This window comes from Sinocyclocheilus anshuiensis, unplaced genomic scaffold (genome assembly GCF_001515605.1).
Source record: "Sinocyclocheilus anshuiensis isolate Anshui unplaced genomic scaffold, SAMN03320099.WGS_v1.1 scaffold2, whole genome shotgun sequence".
NCBI classification, from domain to species: domain Eukaryota; kingdom Metazoa; phylum Chordata; class Actinopteri; order Cypriniformes; family Cyprinidae; genus Sinocyclocheilus; species Sinocyclocheilus anshuiensis.
In genome coordinates this window covers 927,447-947,730 of record NW_015542337.1, presented here as the reverse complement: position 1 = coordinate 947,730, position 20,284 = coordinate 927,447, and the positions used below count along the sequence as shown (strand labels likewise).

The window sequence follows — 20,284 nt, the reverse complement described above, 5'->3', positions numbered from 1 at the left end:
TGCGCCCCCCTCGAACTCGAAGACATCTCTAATTTGACAGTTTACCATCTGATCTCACTCAGTGACTCTAGGCTACTTAGGACGGGATGAAACCATGCAGTGAATGGGGGGAGATAATATTGCCGGAAATGCAGAAATAAGCCGTAATTTTGTTTTATTTGTAACTCTTTGGTAGATACATTTATAATTTCCATTACATTACTACTACTACTGTTACTACTAATAAAACAAATCTCTGGGGGCCCTAAAAGTGCATGGGCCCCTAGAATTGTCCTAACTCCGCATCGTCCTAACTCTCCTTTTTGTCCAATTAGTTAATCAAATCATTGGTTTAAACCAACCTCAAAAAGAAAGGACACATATGGCATTGCTTGGCAGAGTCCATCTTCAATACCTTTCAAAGTTTTGAGTAAAACTTCTGCATCTTAATAGTAAGGAATACACTACCATTAAAAGTTTGAGAAAGGTAAAAAAATAAATAAATAAAAGAAGACCAGCTTACCAAGGCTGCATTTATTTAATCAAAATCCAGTAACAACTGTAATATTGTGAAATAGTATTATAATTTAAAATCACTGTTTTCTATTTGAATATATATTAAAATGTAATTAATTCCTGTGTTGGTAAAGCTACATTTTCAGTAGTCATTACTCCAGTCTTCAGTGTCACATGATCCTTCAGAAATCATTCTCATGTGCTGATTTGGTGCTCAAACATTTCTTATTATAATCAATGTTGAAAACATTTGTGCTGCTTAATATTTTGTGGAGACCATGATAACCTTTTTCAGGACTCTTTGATAAATAGAAAGTTCAATTATGCTTTATGCCTTTTCTGACACTTTAATGCATCCTTGCTGAATAAAATATACATTTCTTTAAAAAAAAAAAATCCAACTATCAAAACTAAGTAAGAAACTAAGTCAGACACACAGACTGCAAACTAGGAAAGAACCACTTAGTAGTGTATGATCCTCAGTCATTTAGTGTGCAATGCCCATTTTTTCTGCTGCAACTGTTTACAAAATCAAAAAGTGCATGATGCCTAGTGTTTTAAAATCTGTTCAGATTTTAAAAGTGGTGTAGTGTATTCCAGCTTTTAGTCAGCATGTTAAATCGGTTCTCTCTTTCTATCCTTTATCACAAAAGCACCGCCTGACTAAAAACTATACACACATTGCACCTTTTTCTGAGTGTTTATAGATAAAATGTCTCATCTACTGATTCCAGCTGGCATAATTACAAAGGAAACTGTCTACAAGGACCACAACAGTAAGTAATTACAATCTACTGCCAACACAACAATAAAGGTTGTGCTTTCATTACACTCTGACCTTATTTCAAATAATAAGAACAGTGCAACATATACTATTTCTGTCCTCTTCAAACTATTCTTATACTATACTCTGTAAACGTCACTACCATAAAATGCCATTATATTCTAGTTATAACCAACCATAACTCAAACCATTAACATAAACCTGTATAGCATATGTCTGTTTTTAATTTTAATCAGATTCGCCTTATATAAGAGGTAGAGACAGCAGGGAGATGGTTGAGGAAACCTCACAGCACGACTCTCACACTTAGATTCTTAGAACAGCTGGCCAGATATACAAAGAGCCAACATACAAAAGAAACAGAAAAAACAGACTGTCCTTCTAGATATGCACATTTGACGAATCCGTGGGCTTTGGGCACGCAAACCTCTCTAGCACCTTTTATTCAGTGGCTCTTAGTAAAGGTGTGGAAAGAATCAGCATGGTATAGCAGCATGGCGCAGCACTGGCATGAAGGGATCAGTATTTCTAAAAGCATTGCTTTTGAAGTTTAGAAATCTTTTAGATATGAAAATATTGATGGTTAAAGCTAGCCTAAAATGAGCCTGATCTCATGACAAAAACGTACCTGTGGGAACGTTTTTGCAAGACGTGAAATACGTAGCGCCATGTACCTTTCGTGACATAATCGATGTGAAATGTCCACTGAGTGGCGCTAAAAGAGTGTTTGGATTTTCCCCCGGAACAGATGAACGTACATATGGTACGTTTTATGTGACATTGGTTTTGTATGTGTCACCGCAGTTCTGAATTGAAATGTCCGTTGAGTGGCACTATAACTCTAATGCTCCGTGACGTTTTAAAATAACGTACCATCTGCACTACTCCTAAACCTACCCGATAGTATGAACAAAAGCGAACGTGGCGTAAAAACGCAATCACAAGCCTGCCGTTTTAGCTTGTTTTTCAATGTCTCATCTTTCAGCTCTTTCATCGTGAGTAATGTTTTTCACGGGATTCATACCCAAGGATTCCGCATCCTAAGTCCAATTCCGGGCCGGCTGAGCTATCGAGCAAGCTTGTTATGTCCGGAAGGCGAAATATATGGAGCTGTAATCATAACTGTGTACTAAAACAATTAAAAGTGCTCACTGTTTGACCGTCTCTAGTGTTCATTTCTGTTGGAAACTGCAGTGATATGTACTCATTCGTACATATTTCACGTTTTGCGAAAAAGTTCCCACAGGTACGTTTTTGTCATGAGATCAGGTTGCCTAAAATATAACTGATACAATCTGACTGTGACTGTCTCTGGCAGTTACGTTATTTTTTATTAAAACTAAAACTATTAATTGCTTTCTGTAATTGAAATAAAGCTGATGTAAAATAAATATAAATATTAGATAAAAAAAATTACATTTGAAATGTCGAATTGCCTGAAATAAATAAGAATTAATTCAACTGCCTCAGCAGCTAACTGAAATAAGTAAAATCAAAACTGAAATAAAAATATATTAAAGCTAACTGGAAATAAAAAAATAAAAATAAAATTACAAAAGCACATATAAAATTACTAAAACTTACACTACTAAAATAAAAATGGAAAACATCAAAATAAATGCTAATTCAAAATATCAACTAATACAATAATAGTACATAACACCAAAATGGGATATTAAATTTGGGATATTCTGGGATATTCTGATGCTTAGATATGTCAAGGGGCCTCTGGGGCCCCATACAGGGCCTGTGTACCGTCCCAAGCCAAATGAGCCCTCTCAATGTCTCTATGATATATTAGATATGGCTGGGGTCACCAGAGTCTGAACACCAGTGTCTGTCAATATAAGATGTTACTGCATGTTTTCTACCAGGAAAATGTATTATTGCTTAGAAGAGTAATAGCATTCTATATGTTTGTAGTAAAAATACTGCAAAATGAGTTGTCTCCAAAGTCTGTTCACCAAAAAGTTAAACCAAAGTTAAAACTGATTCAGAATTATACTTAAATAAAAGTTTCAAAAGAGAACAAGTTCTACCAGAACAACATGTCCTCATATTCTGCATATCGTATAGTAGTTTGGTTATTATATGATCCCTACAGCACATATTAGCTCTTTCCAGCATGTGCCTGGTCTGCTTACATACATTAAGAGCCAATGACACATTACCTGCATTTCTCAGAAAGCCTCATGCACCCACACAGCTGTTAATGAGATGCATCCATTAGGACATGGCAGCCTCCCTCTCGCAGACAGATGCTAAGAGCGGCCCAGTCTTTGTAATATACACACTAATATGAGCTGCTTTTAGAGAGATCCAGGCTAGATAAGAGCAGTGGGCAGCTGTTGACACAATGTTCTAATGGCAGATCCTTCTCTCACTAGAGCTGTTGGATTGTGTAACGTTATTATGAGGTTCCCTAACATAACCTGAAAGATATTGCTGTATCTCTTAACAGCATTAAATGACAGGACAAAATTTAAGTTTGTCTTTGATAAGGAATACGACTGAATGAATCTCTTGATGAAGAGCATAACAACCCAAGTGCCCTTTGTGCATGATTGAGAAAACAGACAGCTGTAATATAAGTTACAACTTGACAGCACCAAGAGGGGATCTGAGTGAGTGAGACTATTGACAAATGCCAGTAGAGACATGTGATACTTAAGCCAGCTGTATCCTTCCAGCTCTGTATCTGCCAACATATAGATCATGAATATGATATATCATAACTGAATGATTTTTTAAAATGCTTGAAAAGTATTTTAAGCTCACCACGCCTGCATTTATTTGATTAAAATATAGTAAAAACAATAATATTGTAAAATGTATTTACTATTTAGGTTGTTTAACTGTTTTCTATTTTAATATACAGTAGTCAACATTTGAAGTGGATCAAAAAAGTTCATCAAAGTTGTCCTAAGACAAGAACGCATTTTGGTTTTAGGTTTTAGGACAACTGTGATGAAAGGTTTTTGATCCACTTCAAATGTTGACTAATAGATTTTAAATTGCAATCTACTTCTGTGAATTTTCAGCAGCTACACTTTTCACATGATCATTCAGAAATCATTCTATGCTGATTTGATGTCTAAGAAATATTTAGCAATGTTAATAACAGTTATGCTGATTAATGAAAAACGTGATATGTTTTATCCATAATTCTTTGATGAATATAAAGTTAAAAAGAACATTTGAAATGTAATTTTTTGTAACAATGTAAAAATCCTTACTGTCGTGTTTGATCAATTTATTGCATCCTTGTCCCTGACCCCAAATATTTGAATGGTAGTGTAGAATATAAAAATAGGAAATATTCCTAGTTAATTACCAGTGTTGGGGAAAGTAACTTTGTCACGGTTCAGGGTGCACCATCGGCATGCCCTTGTTGTCTGTGCTGTCCTGTCTTCTTTCTGCAGCTTGTTACCTGGTCAATTAGTGCTGATCTTGCACGCAGGTGTACAGATCACGAGCTGATCACCCTCACCTGTTGCTTGTTCCCATTACCCTTATAATCTCTGCTGTTTCTGCCTCTTGCTGTCAGTAGATTGTCCCGTGCCTTGTCTTTTGTGTTCTGCTTTATGCTGTGTTCTGTTTTTTTGTGGCTTACCTCTGTTCGATTGTGTCCAGGATGCTAAGACGAGGAGTGACAGCTTTCCATTGTCTTCGCTGTCTCTCTCGGATCTCGTCTCGTTCCTCGTCCTGTGTGGACATGGTGTCTGGGGATCTCTTCAGGCAGAGCTGTCCGCTGAGCTCGTCTGGGCAGCTTTGGAGCTCCCTTACACATCCTTTATGTTTATTTTTTGGCACCTCTACTTCGGGGGTGGTCTCTGCCTAAGTTTAAGAAACGTTGTTCTCTCATCCTCTGTATTTGAGTCCTCTGTTCAATCAGCCGTGACAGAATCTACTGACCACACTATATACTCAGAGGAGACCGATTTACGCCTTGCCCTGGTGCAGCAAGGCGCTCTACTGGGTCAGAAGCAGGAGGAGCTCCCCGCGTCTTACCACGCCTTCTCTGAGATTTCTCTCCAGCTCAACCAGCTCACCGAATGGCTTGATCAGTTGCAAATCAACCCTCCTGCTGCTCCTGTTGTAACGCCTCCACCGGACCCTGATATAGCTGTTCCTCGTCGCGCCGAACCATGACTTAATCCACCTGCTCCGTACTCCATTGAGCCTAATTCTTATAGTTCGTTTTTGTCTCAATGCTCACAGATTTTTTAACTCCAGCCCTCCTGTTTTCCCACGGAGCAATCTAAGGTGGCCTTCACCATCACGCTCCTGGTCGGCCAAGCGAGAGAGTGGGGAACGGCTATGTGGGACAATGAACAGTACTGTTATACTTCATTTGAGGAATTTTCTAAGGAGCTCCACAAGGTTTTCGACCGTTCCGCTCTGGCGCACTCTCGCCACGTCTTGTGGCTAGAATGCCAAGGAGCAGTGGGATCATTTCCTTCATGGACTGGCCGAGTACATCAAGGACGAGATCTATTCTCTGGAATTGCCCCCCAGTCTAGATGGATTAATTGATCTCGCCATTCGCGTGGACAATCGGATTGCTCTCCGTGCCCGGCATCGCAGGGGCGTGTCTTCTCACAAGCCACTTTCCAGGGTTGTCACAGGAACAGCAAGTGACACACCATCTCAGCGTCTTGTCTTTCCGGAGGAGGAGCCTATGCAGATCGGGAGAGCTCAGCTGACTATCACGGAGCGGCGTCATCGTCTCAACAACAACCTCTGTCTCTATTGCGGGGAGGAGGGGCACATGGCGGCCTCGTGTCCTGCTAAGGGGCGGCGCTTACCGTGTAAGGGAGGGCGCACGATGAGCGTCACCAATACTCGGCTGCACTCTGGTGGTTGTTCCGTTCTCCAAGTCTTGTTACAGTTTAATGGGTCCATTCATCAGGTGTTTGCTTTTATTGATTCTGGAGCGGAGGGCGATTTTATGGACTCCAGGCTGGCCGCACGCTTGGGTATTTCACCTGTGGCTCTGGCCGAACCCATTTCAGCCAGGACCCTTTGCGGCACCCTTCTCACCAGAATTGCTCATTCTACTAAACCTATTACTCTCACCCTCTCAGGCAATCATGCTGAGGAGATTTGTTTCCTCCTCATTCACTCTCCCACTGCTCCAGTGGTTTTGGGACACACCTGGCTGGTCAAGCATAACCCTCACATTGACTGGGCTCTTAATTCTGTGTTTGCCTGGAGCCCTTTTTGTTTATCACAATGTTTGGGTCCCGTGTTTTCCCCTGTAATGTCTTGTTCTGTGTTGCAGGAGGATTTGGTGAGCCTGTCGAAGGTACCGGAGGCTTACCATGACTTGAGAGCGGGTTTTAGTAAGTCCCGAGCTTCATCTCTTCCTCTGCACTGCCCGTATGACTGTGATAGATCTGTTGCCTGGCACTTCTCCACCTAAGGGGCGTCTTTACTCTCTTACTGGACCTGAGAGGGAGGCCATGGAGAAGTATATTCACGATTCTCAGGTAGCTGGTATCATCCGGCCCTCTTCCTCTCCGGCTGGGGCGGGGTTCTTCTTCGTGGAGAAGAAGGATGGATCGCTGCGCCCCTGCATAGACTATCAGGGTTTGAATGACATCACGGTGAAGAATCGTTATCCTTTGCCATTGATGTCATCGGCCTTCGAGCTCTTGCAGGGGGCTACCATCTTTACAAAGTTGGACCTCCACAATGCTTATCATCTAGTTCGGATTAGGGAGAGGGATGAATGGAAGACCGCCTTTAACACCCCTACTGGGCACTTTGAGTATTTGGTCATGCCGTTCAGGCTTTCTAACTCTCCGGCGGTCTTCCAGGCACTCGTCAATGACGTGCTCTGGGACATGGTTGACTGGTTTGTTTTTGTTTACCTCGACTACATCCTGATCTTCTCCCAGAACGAGCGCGACCATGTCCAGCACGTCAGGCGGGTGCTCCAGCGGCTGCTTGAGAATCGCTTGTTCGCCAGGGTGGAGAAGTGCGAGTTTCACGCACGGTCGGTTCCATTCCTGGGATTTATTCTTTTGCCCGAAGTTATCCGAATGGATACCGGCCTGTCCGGTTTGCGCTGTGGGTAAGGGCTCCAATCGACCCCCAGCAGGGCTACTCCAGCCGCTGCCTGTCCCTTCACGGCCCTGGTCACACATAGCTATGGACTTTGTCACAGGCCTACCCTCATCTAGTGGCAACACGGTAGTCCTTACTGTGGTGGACAGGTTCTCGAAGGCGGCCCATTTTATCCCCCTCCCCAAATTGCCAATAGCGAGGGCGTTTATTCAAAGATGCCTCCATACGTGGAGGATCGCCAGAGAAGCCCTCACTTGGACTGGCAACAGGAACAAGGTGTCTGTGGACCATCACCGCACTAAGCCCCCACTTTACGTGTGAGGTCAGAAGGTCTGGTTGTCCTCCCAGGACATTCCTCTCAGACTTCCCTCACGAAAACTGGGACCCAAGTTTATTGGACCATTTTCCATCACCAAGGTGCTCAGTCCGGTGTCCGTCAGACTCAAACTTACCCCCCAGTTTAAGAATATCCACCCGGTTTTTTATGTCTCCAAGATCAAGCCCATCATTCGCTCCCCCCTTCAACCCCAAACCTCTGCCCCTCCGCCTCCTAGACTCATCGAGGGGTCGCCAGCTTATACTGTACGTCGGCTCCTTGATGTGAGACGTAGGGGTAGAGGCCATCAGTATCTGGTAGACTGGGAGGGCTATAGTCCGGAGGAGAGGTGCTGGGTTCCGGCTTGTGACATTCTGGATCGCTCTCTCATTGACCAATTCCATCTGCATCTTGGTGAGTCCTCCGAGGACGCCAGGAGGCGTACCTGAGGGAGGGGCTACTGTCACGGTTCAGGGTGCACCATCGGCTTCCCCCTGTTGTCTGTGCTGTCCTGTCTTCTTTCTGCAGCTTGTGACCTGTGCAATTAGTGCTGATCTTGCGCGCAGGTGCACAGATCATGAGCTGATCACCCTCACCTGTCGCTTGTTCCCGTTACCCTTATAATCTCTGCTGTTTCTGCCTCTTATTGTCAGTAGATCTTCCCGTGCCTTGTCTTTTGTGTTCTGCTTTATGCTGTGTTCTGTTTTTTGTGGCTTACCTCTGTTTGATTGTGTCCTTAGACGAGGCGTGACAGCTTTCCGTTGTCTTCGCTGTCTCTCTCGGGTCTCGTTCCTCGTCCTGTGTGGACATGGTGTCTGGGGATCTCTTCAGGCAGAGCTGTCCGCTGAGCTCGTCTGGGCAGCTCTGGAGCTCCCTTACACATCCTTTATGTTTGTTTTTTGGCACCTCTACTTCGGGGGTGGTCTCTGCCTAAGTTTAATAAACATTGTTCTATCATCCTCTGCATTTGAGTCCTCTGTTCAATCGGCCGTGACAAACTTTTAAAAGTAATGCATTACAATATTACGTTACTCCCTAAAAAAGTAACTAATTGCATTACTTAGTTACTTTTTATGTGATGTTTATAAACAAATTTCGGGAGGAGCACCCACAGATAATTAACACGGCCAGTTCATCATTAGTGATTACACCATTTATCCAATCAGCGCAAGAGAAAACTCCTATAAATAACCAAGTACGTCCTACCTTCGTTATCTCTCGACTTTCAGCATCCCTCCACCACCCGACCCCGCACCTTCAGCATAGTTTCTACCCCAGCACGTGGAGAAGCACTCGGGTGGAGCGCTTTTGGGCCGGGCTGGACACCGAGCTCGGACCCCTCTCCCCGGACAGGGGGAGGGTGCCCCGGGCTCGGGAGCCTTGCCAAGCTCGGAGCCCTCTCCCTGGACAGCACGCCAAATACGCATAACCTTACGCATGTAAGTGTGAACTCGTGAAGGAATGTAATGTGTTACATTACTTTTGCATTACTTTTTCTCATCTGTGCTGGGCTTGCTTTTTTGTTTTTAACATAAAAAGTTCTATTTTTGGCAAATGCCCTTTCAGACCAAAATTAATAAGCCTCCGACTGTACAGTAGAGGATGCAGCTCGAACAAACCATTCAACTGTGCTGCCAGTCAATAAATGGGAAAACAAAGTAACTGGCATTACATTTTTGAAAAAGTAACTCAGAAGTTGTCTTGTAAATTAATAAGTAATGCATTACTTTACTAGTTACTTGAAAAAAGTAATCTGATTACATAACATGCATTACTTATAATGCATTACACCCAACACTGTTAATTACTGATAAAAGTCTATTAACTAAATAAACTAATTATGCAGCATATATTATCAGCTTTTAAATTAATTAATAGTTGGTAATGTTACTACTGTATTTAAACCCTCATCAGGCCAAATTTGACAAATTATAGGGTTATATTTAATCTTTAAATACAGTTTTGAGAGAAAATGCTGCTGGAATTATTTTGGTCCCATATGCAATTCACTAATGCTTAATAAAAGCCCTTATTGACATGGAGCATGAGACATGAGGCCTGAGCTTTTTAGCGTATGAAGTCTCATTATTTCATCTATGTTATTAGAAACCAAACTCAAGAACTAGGCTGCTACTGTAGTTTGAGACAACATAAATATAACCAAAAAAGAAATGACCTAGACATGTCAAAAGACAATACTTACTGGTCCTGAAGTCTGAAATCAGAATTCTCAGCAGAGATCTGGCCTGTCACTGGATGTATGAATGTAGTCGTCCTCTGGTTATGGCTACAGATAAGACAAAAACAAAGCGCATTAGCATGGTGATTATTATGCTTCCCTGCAGCAAAAACGCATATCACACTCTGAACATCGGCACAATCTACACCTTAGATTTTCTCAGACATGTCCATCACAAAACAAATCACACACACCAGTGATAATCACTGGTGTTTGACTCTTTAATCATGTTGTTTACACAGTAACCAGTGATTAATGCAAACATATATACAGTATATAACCTAATGTCATCCATAATACAAACAGTAAGAAAGAAAGTTATAACTGAAAAAGATTTAGGTCTATACTCTAAGTGTAACATAGTCTGAGGTTTGGCAACATGTCAGCATGACATGTATTTCCAATGTGCCTATTTTAGGAAACTGCATCAACATCAAGAGTGGTCTGTTACATTTGAGGGGGAGACGACTGCACAGCAGAAATACGCTGTGCACCATATCAACCGAGGCATTGTCTCTACTATGTATTAAAGTGCTTCATGAAATGAACAAGAGACTAAATAACTGTGCTTGCATATGTAATCAAAGTTACGCTATAATCTATGTCTGAGCTGATAAAAAGCACCTTTCAAATCTTCAGATTGTTGAAGATGTTGTTTGGAAAAGGAACACAAAAGTAGTCTGATAGGAAATCCGATGGTTGTATAATTATAGTTAGATTTACATGTATGGTATTCAGAGAACCTTACATTGTGTCCACACCAGATGCAAGTTGTGTGACGCGACACATCAAAAACAAATAGAACCCATAATAACCAGTGATTCTGTTTACAATGGGTGGCTTGTTCAGTCGCAGACGGAAAAATAAAGCCCTGTTTTATTTCTGACATTCTAGATGCAGTTGCGCTACTTCAGACAACAGGACAAATGGATTCAGAACATTAAGTGTAGATAGCCTCAATCTGCTGCCACGTGGCACAGCACAACATGACAACGGTCGTACCCAGTGAAGGCACTATGGTGCACACACACAACTTAATTTTTCCCCATACCTAAACTTGACAACTACCTTACCGACTATTAATAAGCAGCAAATTAAGAGTTTATTGAGGCAAAAGTCATAGCTAATAGTTAGTTAATAGTGAGAATTGGACCTTCAAATAAAGTGTGACCATATTTAAATATAGTTTTGATTTATTGCAAAATATGCATATATATTGAAGTATTTTGAGAGCGTAGGAAGCTGACTCGATTACATCAATTGCAGCGCTTTATGGTAGTGGGTGGAAGTGAAAGCATTCTTTTAACGCAATTTGATTGTTTTGAATCTCTGATTGGTGGAGATTTATCTGCAGAATTATGGGTAGTGAAGTTTTTAACCATAATTAAAAAAAAATAAATAAAATAATGCATCTGGTGGCTTCAACAAAAGCATATACCATTTATGAATAACCTTGTTACATATAGCTCTTTAAAGGTTTCAAAATAAATTTCCCTTTGAAGAACATTAATGGAATTTTAACTTCCGGAACCCGAATGTTTCTTGGTATATATATAGTCTTTGAGCTAACTCAAAGCGATATACAATAAGAGTGTGAAGGAGCACTATGATGTAATAAAGAGCCAAGAAAAATTCAGCCTTGGAGATAGCAATTATAGCACAGGAAGCTCACTGGTCTCTGAGAGATAAAGCATGTGGTATCAGACATGACTCCACCACCATAAACTCCCACGCTACATCCTGAACGTTTGGCAGACAAGCCACGCAGAATAGCCATAGAAGAGCTCTAAAATTATTTATAATAAATAAAATAAAATTTAAACCAAGTAGAAGACATGAAATGTAGTTTCTAGGCATTATAAAAATGGGTGTTGATTTTTTTCCCCTCAAAATACGAGCTATTTTTTAAATGGATACAAACTGACCTCAAAGCCTTGTATGAATGTAAAACACTCCCTATCTGAAGTGGAATGCTTTGAAGTCATGAGGCATCATTTCAACAGCAGAACACACTGGTGTGCATCTAGAGTGTAAACATGTAAACTCAACATGCTTTTACACTTCCACTGAGGCAGAGAGAGGTAGAGGTGAGGTCAGAGCGCATTGTTTCCTTTCCAGTCGCTCCTATATATTTAAAGACCATAATTCACTGCATGGAGATGCCACACACGTTGCAGCGACTATATAAACTTTACGGTTGTTTGTAATGGAGCTCTTTACAATTCTGGCTGACAGCCTGCACGGTAAGTAAAGGATTTGTGTGCACAAACATGGTGTGCATCCTTGACAGGAGCCCCCGGGATCTCTATAATCGCCACACCTGTTTAGACTCATGTGATCATGTAGAAATACTCGCTATGTCTTGCTGCAAAGCCACATTAGAAGTTCCACCTTATCTTATACATTTAGGTAGAGCTACACCATTACGCAAAACAAACTAAAATTAAACAATTATCAAGTCGAAAAGGCTGTGATTTAATTAAATGTATGTGCTGCGAGTTTCACTATGAAGTGCAGCTCTTGTTCTTGTACAAATTAAAATTATTATTATTATTTTAATTTTACAGTGAAATATGTTATTTAAATATGATAGTAATCATTTTCCCCCAAATTAGATTTTTCCTCAGACTGTGCACACCTACATTTAGGTTTGGTCTCAATCTACATATTGTTTAGGTAGGCAATATATATATATATATATATATATATATGTGTGTGTGTGTGTGTGTGTGTGTGTGACCCTGGACCACAAAATCAGTCATAAGGGTATATTTTAAGGGTAAAGATTTATACATAAATAAGCTTTCCATTGATATATGATTTGTTAGGATAGGACAATATTTGGCCGAGATACAATTATTTGAATATCTGGAATCTAAGGGTGCAAAAAAATCTAAATATTGAGAAAATCGCATTTAAAGGTGACCAAATGAAGTTCTTAGCAATGCATATTACTAATCAAAAATTAGTACAAAATATCGTCATGGAACATGATCTTTACTTAAGATCCAAATGATTTTTGGCATAAAAGAAAAATCGATAATTCTGACCCATACAATGTATTGTTGGCTACTGCTACAAATATACCCGTGCTACGTATGACTGGTTTTGTGGTCCAGGGTCACATATATGCTGTGCATTTTCTTCCATGCTGGTATTTAAATAAATGTTTTCTAGGCTGGTTCATTATTGTGGTATAATTTATTTCAGACAAACATGCCTCATAAATGGAAGCAGAAAAAACAAAATAAACTAGTTTGCTGTTTTAGCATGCGAGTCCTTGAGAATAAGCTTCAATGTGAACCAGACTTTTTGCTGCAAGTCAATATTTCTCAGTCAGTCTGTTGATTTCCTTTAGTAACTTGTCTTGTCACCTGTTTTTTAAGACGTCACTGCCACACTTGATGTTACTTTTCAATTTGCGCCAAGACTCTGAATCATGATGACTGGAAGTTGGATCAAGTGGTCATAACAGTCTTCCGCTGACGAGACCCTCAAGCAAACTTGGCACAACACAAGCTAAACTGCAAGTGAAAGACAATAAGGACTATAAATACAAATGCATTCATTTATCTGAGGATGCAAGACTATATCCAGCTAAGTAGTGCACGTCAGATGACTGCGTACATGTGAAACAAATTGTTAAAAGGCACCAATCTCTCAATTGAACAGACAACTCGCTCCAAAGTGAAGGATTTGTCTCTATATTGCTTGGCACAAGCCAGCTGGTATGTTTTGCAGCTGCAAAATGAATTGCCTTGAACTATTATTTGTTCATTGGGCGTGTAAAGGTGGTGTCTATTTAAAAATGTTCAGATGAGCTGTGTTTAAACACTGTGTTTCAAAGCAGGTTGAAAAGCATTTTAAATGGATCTCTCATTGGGACAAGGTCAGTCCCATTCACATCACACCGAATGAGGGAGAGAGATGAAATGTACAGAAAGCTCAGATACAAATTTCATCTTCTGACATTTAATGCAGGTCCCCTGATTACAATGAATCACCACATAATCAGTTAGAAATCCCACACACTGACCCAGGGTCAGCATGCAATTTATGCTATATAGTGCATCCAAAAATGTTTCATATGACAGCCATTTAATATAATGTTACAGGCTGTGCAATGATTTATTGAGTAGTTTCATTATTGCATTCGACTAACATTATTAAGTTTCTGTCACATTAAAAGCTTTGTTAAACTTAAACTCACATTTCTCAGAAGCACATTAACAGTAAATCAGATGAAATAAAAATGTAACTAAAGCAAGCCTGAACTTCACACCCTGCAAACCACCTTAAGAAAACATGTTAGTGCAGCTTGTTTACCAGTAAGCTAAAACCGTACATAAGAGACCCCATTACTTCACTGAGAGCATTTTCACAATGGTGAACATGACCTGGTCTCCACTTACAATCAATAAGCGTCCCTCTGATGCCATATACAGTGTTGCAGAACAGCAGTAGGCTTTTGTTTACCTGTCTCTTCACGGCTTAGGCTTCAGCGCTCAGTCTCTGTTGCCGGGGCTTTAGAGTGTCTAGTTGTCTCGTATGGTTGGGAGGGTAAAATGCCAGCGGTGTAGTGGTGTCTTGTGTCAGTGTCAAGGCACTGAGAGATGACCCCTGAAAAGAGCCGCTAGATCTTCCAAAGACTGGGAAGTAATGACCCTTCTGCATGTGTTATTAGTCATACACTGAAACCATTCAAAAGTTTGGGGTGGGGTCTGTAAGATTTTTTAATGTTTTTGAAAAACTTGCTTGTGCTCACCAAGGTTGCATTTATTTGATTAAAAAAATACAGTAAAAACTGTAATACTGTGAAATATTATTGCAATTTAAAATAACACTTTTCTGGTTTAATATACGTCAAAATGTAATTTATTCTATGATGGCAAAGCTGAATTCTCAGCAGCCCTTCTGCAGTGTCACATGATCCTTTTTATTACTATTATCAATGTAAACAGTTGTGCTGCTTAATATTTTTGCGGAAACCATGATACATTTTTTTCAGAATTCTTTGATGAATAAATGTTCAAAAGAACAGCATTCATTTAAAACTGTTTTTTTTTTTTTGGTTGGTAAATTATAAATGTCTTTACTGTCACTTTTGGTCAATTTAATGCATCCTTGTTAAAAAAAAGTGTTAATTTCTTAAAAAAAAAAAACATTAACACTTTAGAATAGGGACCCATTCTCACTATTTACTAGTTGCTTATTAGCATGTATATGACTAGCATTTTGACTATTCATTAGTAGTTACAAAACACATATTAACGACTTTATGCATCAATTTCTTCTCTTCTGTGTCAGTCTTCGCAGAGCGATCACGAGTGAATTGTGTTCTGAAGATGAACGAAGGTCTTACGGGTTTGGAACGACATGAGGGATTAATGACAAAATTTTCATTTTTGGGTAAACTATCCCTTTAAAAATACCTTACTATTAATCAGCAATAATTAGGAGCTTATTGGGGCAAAAGCTGTAGTTAATAGTTAGTTAAAGGGGTCATATGATGCAATTTCAATTTTTCCTTTCTCTTTGGAGTGTTACAAGCTCTTGGTCCATAAAGAAGATCTGTAAAGTTGCTAAGACTAAAGTCTCAAATCCAAAGAGATATTCTTTATAAAAGTTAAGAGTCAGCCACACCTACCTAAAACGGCTCGTTCTAACACACCCCCACATACCTACGTCGCTCTGTGGGAAGATTTGCATAACGCCGCCCAAATGTTCACGCAAAGAAAGAAGGCGTAACTTTTATTCTCGCTGTAAATGCAGACATGGTTTTATGTTTACGCGGCGCGATGCGATGCGATGCAACGCAACGCGTAAAAAGACAGTATAAGTCATTATAATCCATAATTATGTCCCCACTGGATGCAACGAATGCCTCGTTTATAATGGGTTTTCATGTTTTTGAATCATCGCTCCGGCCTGACAGGGCATCATCACAATGTGGCAAGGGCGTAACATTTCCGTCTCACGCTTGAGGTATTCGGCCAATCACAACGCACTGGATAGCTGGCCAATCACAGCACACCTCGCTTTTTCAGACCGATGAGCTTTGTAAAAATCGACGCGTTTCAGAAAGGCGGGGCATAGAGGAGAAACAATAATGTACAGTATGTGGAAAATAATGTGTTTTTTGAACCTTAAACCGCATAAACACATTTCATTACACCAAATACACAAAATACTGTTCTTTTTAGCAGCATCATATGACCCCTTTAATAGTAAGAGCTGGACCTTAAAATAAAGTGTGACCAAAAGACTTACTGACCCCAAACTTCTGAACAATAGTCTATATAGTTTTCTACAGAATACAAAAATGCAAGAATTTCATACTAACTGAGCTTTAATGATAAGAATTACTGTCAAGCAGAGAGTGCAAAATAGTTTTAAAAAATGACACGATGAAACAGTTATAAATGTCAAATTTGTCAAATGTATTAAAAACATTTCTTGTTATTGTCTTTATTTCTGGGAATTTTGTTGAAATGTTGCTACTAGAAAAACAGCCTTATATTTCAGTCCATTTATTCTAGACAGTCTTGTTCATCTGACAACTTAAATGCCTCTAACAACATAATGACAAGCATTGCCACATAAAAAAAACAATGAATAATACAACACATGCATTTGCATGTTGAATGCTCAATGGCAATGTTTGGCAATGGTTTGCAGTGTTGTGATGGCTTGCTCTCAGTGTTTTCCAAAAATGGGTTTCCTAAAGCACCTGACCACCGCTGTATTCAAACGTGCCAAAACAGTGGTCAATGCAGCAGCAATTCGTTGACATACACATAGATATACATATGGCAAATATTATGCATGGTTTTATGTATGAGGTCACTGGCTGTACTGCAACCACTGAATTAAAATTTGCAGTTAGCACCAAAATGAATTCTCTGTGTCACGAATCCTGTACGTGGTCTTCCGTCTGCTCGCCACCAGAGGTCGCCTTTCTATTATGTTGACTCTCACACTACACAAACTGTTACATGTCACCCCGGACTACATTTCCCATGCTCCACTTCACTGATTACACTCTCACCAGCATCCAATCACACACACTATAAATACGAAGCCCCGACCATCATTCAGGGCCGAGTATTGCTTGCATTTATCACAGAGTAGTTGATAGCAACTTTACGGAGCCAGTTCATTAGTCTAGTGCCAGTATTTAGTGGTGGGCAGAGCGAGGCTTCATGAAACACTAAAACAGTCGAAGCAAATGTGCCGAGGCTTCGAAACAATTCGACACCCGTCTCTACGGTGACACCTAGTGGTAATTTTCAAGTATTGCTCTGAAACAGCATTGACAATGAATCAGTTAAGTGAAATGACGAATTATAACATATATGTTGTGCTCATCAATCCACCATGTGGGTTGGGGGAGTGGTTAGTGCGCACGATTGGCATGTTGTCAAAACCTGTCATTTTAGGTTCGAATCCCAGGTGAAGCATGTATATAATTATAATAAATATTTGAAAGTTGTGTTTTTATTGTTCTGTTCTTGCAAGGTGTTGTAACATCTCTCTGACAACTGAATGAACTCTTTGTGACTATGTTATTTTGGTCATGAAAAAATTAACATTAATAAAAGACATCAAGCCACAACGCCTGGCATTTTTTACATATAAAGATTTTTATTTAAATATATTAATTGTTCTGCAGCATTAACTCCACTTTTATACTTTGCGGGAGTTAGGTTAAGACAGATGTGCGATTGTGTGGTTTGTTCCCGACCCTGTCGATCAAAAGCAGATTCGGGTCTCGAAACACTTGTGAAACGTCCCGATGCTTTGATTCGCCTTAGTCATGTGACATAGGTGTTTCGAATCACACTTCGGAGCAGTGTTTCTGTGTTTCTGTTGACACCGTGTCGAAACATCAGTTTCGCGTCAGCCATGCCTACCAGTATTAGCCTTGTCTTGCCTTTGCCTGTTTACCCGTGTCGTAGACCTTTGCCCGCCTGTTGGATTACCCTCTTGCCCTGCCCTGTTTGGATATTTTTTGCACCTCGCTTGGACTACTGTCTGTCTTCGATTATCCATTTGCTTCACCCTCTGGATATTGTTAGCCGCCGATCGACCATGCCTGTTTTGGAATACCCTCTGTCCTGTCTGGATTATCCCTGTTTGCTATTGTCTGACCCCTTGCCTGTTTTTGACCATGTTTATAAATAAAGATTTGCATATGGATCCGCTCGCCTCTCATCTCGTTCCACCCGTAGCACTCTGCACAGTATTAGGACCTGCTGAATGCATTTTTGCAGATATAACCTCAGCATTTAACTTCAAAACCAGTCGAATTTCTAACCTGACAAAAAGTGTAAAAAACAACAAAAACGTTTGTATACAGATGGACAGTAAATACTAACAAAAGCAGCAAAAAGTACCTGCAAATTGACTAGGGAGGTGTCAGATTTGTTTCATTGGTACATAAAAGATATTAATACTGTACATAAGATGATTTGTAATAGAATGCTGGGATGCAGCCAAACTTTGCCTCTTGAGACTTGCCTGCAGTGTAATAATAATAGATCGTGGACCCTAATGAAAATGTAACTAAAAATATCAAGCTGCTGGAGTAGAATTAAAGTATGCCAAGTTATGCTATCTCTCGTAATAGGAGCTGAGAGCTCCATCACTTCTATATAGTACTGGCTTTCACAGTATTTACCAGCAAAATCATTTGTACACATTTGTTTTTTATGGGAAAATGTCTGTTAAGAAATGTAACGTCAAGCTAACAACTGTACCGTACCTTGTCTTTTTGTCTAAACTGTTCATCATAACCATAAACCATTCAGTGCCAGCTGTTGCATACCAACTGTTTTATCCCTCAAGAGCAAATTCCCACCAACAGATTACTCATTAAATCTGTCATTGGAAAGGTCATTTTTGGTAATTTTGCTGTCAGCACTGTGTATGCAGTAACGGGCGAGTGGGAGAGGCTCTATGAAATGAGATGCCACATTTAGTATCATAATTCTACAACTGTCTCAGACACAGACAAACTACAGAAAGCAAGTCATGTATTTACTGAAATTGAGTTTCTACACAGGGAAAGGACACAGAAGAGCTACTTAAGGAGTGTTGATAAGGCAGGAGGTATGTGAGTGCAACTCAAGTCTATGACCTTACATCTGGTTGGACGATGTAGCTAAAAATGTCTTGATATTTTTCAAAATTGTGATGAAAATTCAATATACACTATATGGACAAAAGATCTTCAGAACACAAATTAAGATATTTTTTATGAAATCTGAGAGCTTTCTGACCCTCTATAGATACACTGTAACTGATTTTTGTAATTTGAACAGTATTATACTGTAATATGTACAGTAAGATACTGTAAAATGTACATATTACAGATACCGCCCTCCTGGGCAAATTCTATCTACCTTCCTAGAAGAGTACAGTATTATACTGTAATATGTACAGTAAGATACTGTAAAATGTGTATACAGTATTTTACTGTAAACCGCAAAGGATTATGGGAAAATATACGGTCACTACTGTATTTCCTCACTACTGTAAATCAATTTACAGTAGTGAGCTTGCCCGCGAAAAACTGACCAATGGCAAGGGAGTTCTTTTTTGACTGTTTGGTGGAAGTGGCTGTAAAAGGACAAAAGAGAAATGCACCGTTAAGTCGACGAAAGGTTAGTATATTATTTCTGTTTTATGCAAAACTGCTATATTTTAAGATGTTTTCACTTGTTAACAGCAAACTAACATTATTCATCGTGTCATTTTTGTATGTTGGGATTTGGCCAGAGCCTTTTTTTCTGACTGACAGCCGGAATGCCGCCAAAAGGCTGATAACATCGACTGGTGAGTAAGTTAAGGTCACCTATATTGCTCGGAATAAACCTTAGTTAAACCGAGAAACACGTTTGTACGTTCTGCTGCCCTTTAATGCCAGCTAGCTCCTCTGGTGAGTCTTATTTACGTTAACCTTAACAGCGAATTAACGTGAAATACTGAGGTAAAGTGCGTTAGCTTTAATGTCACTAAATTAGCCTCTAGCTGCTGTTCTCCACTAACTCACAGAACAGGTTGACTTTGAGAGGAACATACTAGCACATGTTGAATAAACATGAGCACTGCGCGTTTCAAAATCGAAACCCGGTGCAGGATTATGTGACACTGAAGACTGGAGTGATGATGCTGAAAATTCAGCTTTGATAACAGGAATAAATTACATTTTATCATATATTCAAATAGAACACATTTATTTTAAGTAGTAAAATATTACAATATTACTGTCAGACTCTGTTCCATGTTTTGTCTGTGTCTTGCTCCCCAGGTGTTCCTTTCCCATGTTTAATTTGTCCCAGGTGTTCCCCATGATGGTTCATGGATCCCAGGTGTG

The 20,284-nt window shown here is 39.9% G+C and overlaps 1 protein-coding gene across 1 annotated transcript in view; it reads right to left on the bottom strand.

Annotated features, from left to right (window-relative positions):
• LOC107691135 (pleckstrin homology domain-containing family A member 7-like) overlaps nt 1-20,284 on the bottom strand; it is a 124,973-nt gene that overhangs the window by 65,945 nt on the left and 38,744 nt on the right. The window contains exon 4 of the mRNA XM_016489620.1: nt 9,871-9,954. Within this exon, the coding sequence (XP_016345106.1) occupies nt 9,871-9,954 (84 nt within the window). The remainder of the gene's footprint in view (nt 1-9,870; nt 9,955-20,284) is intronic.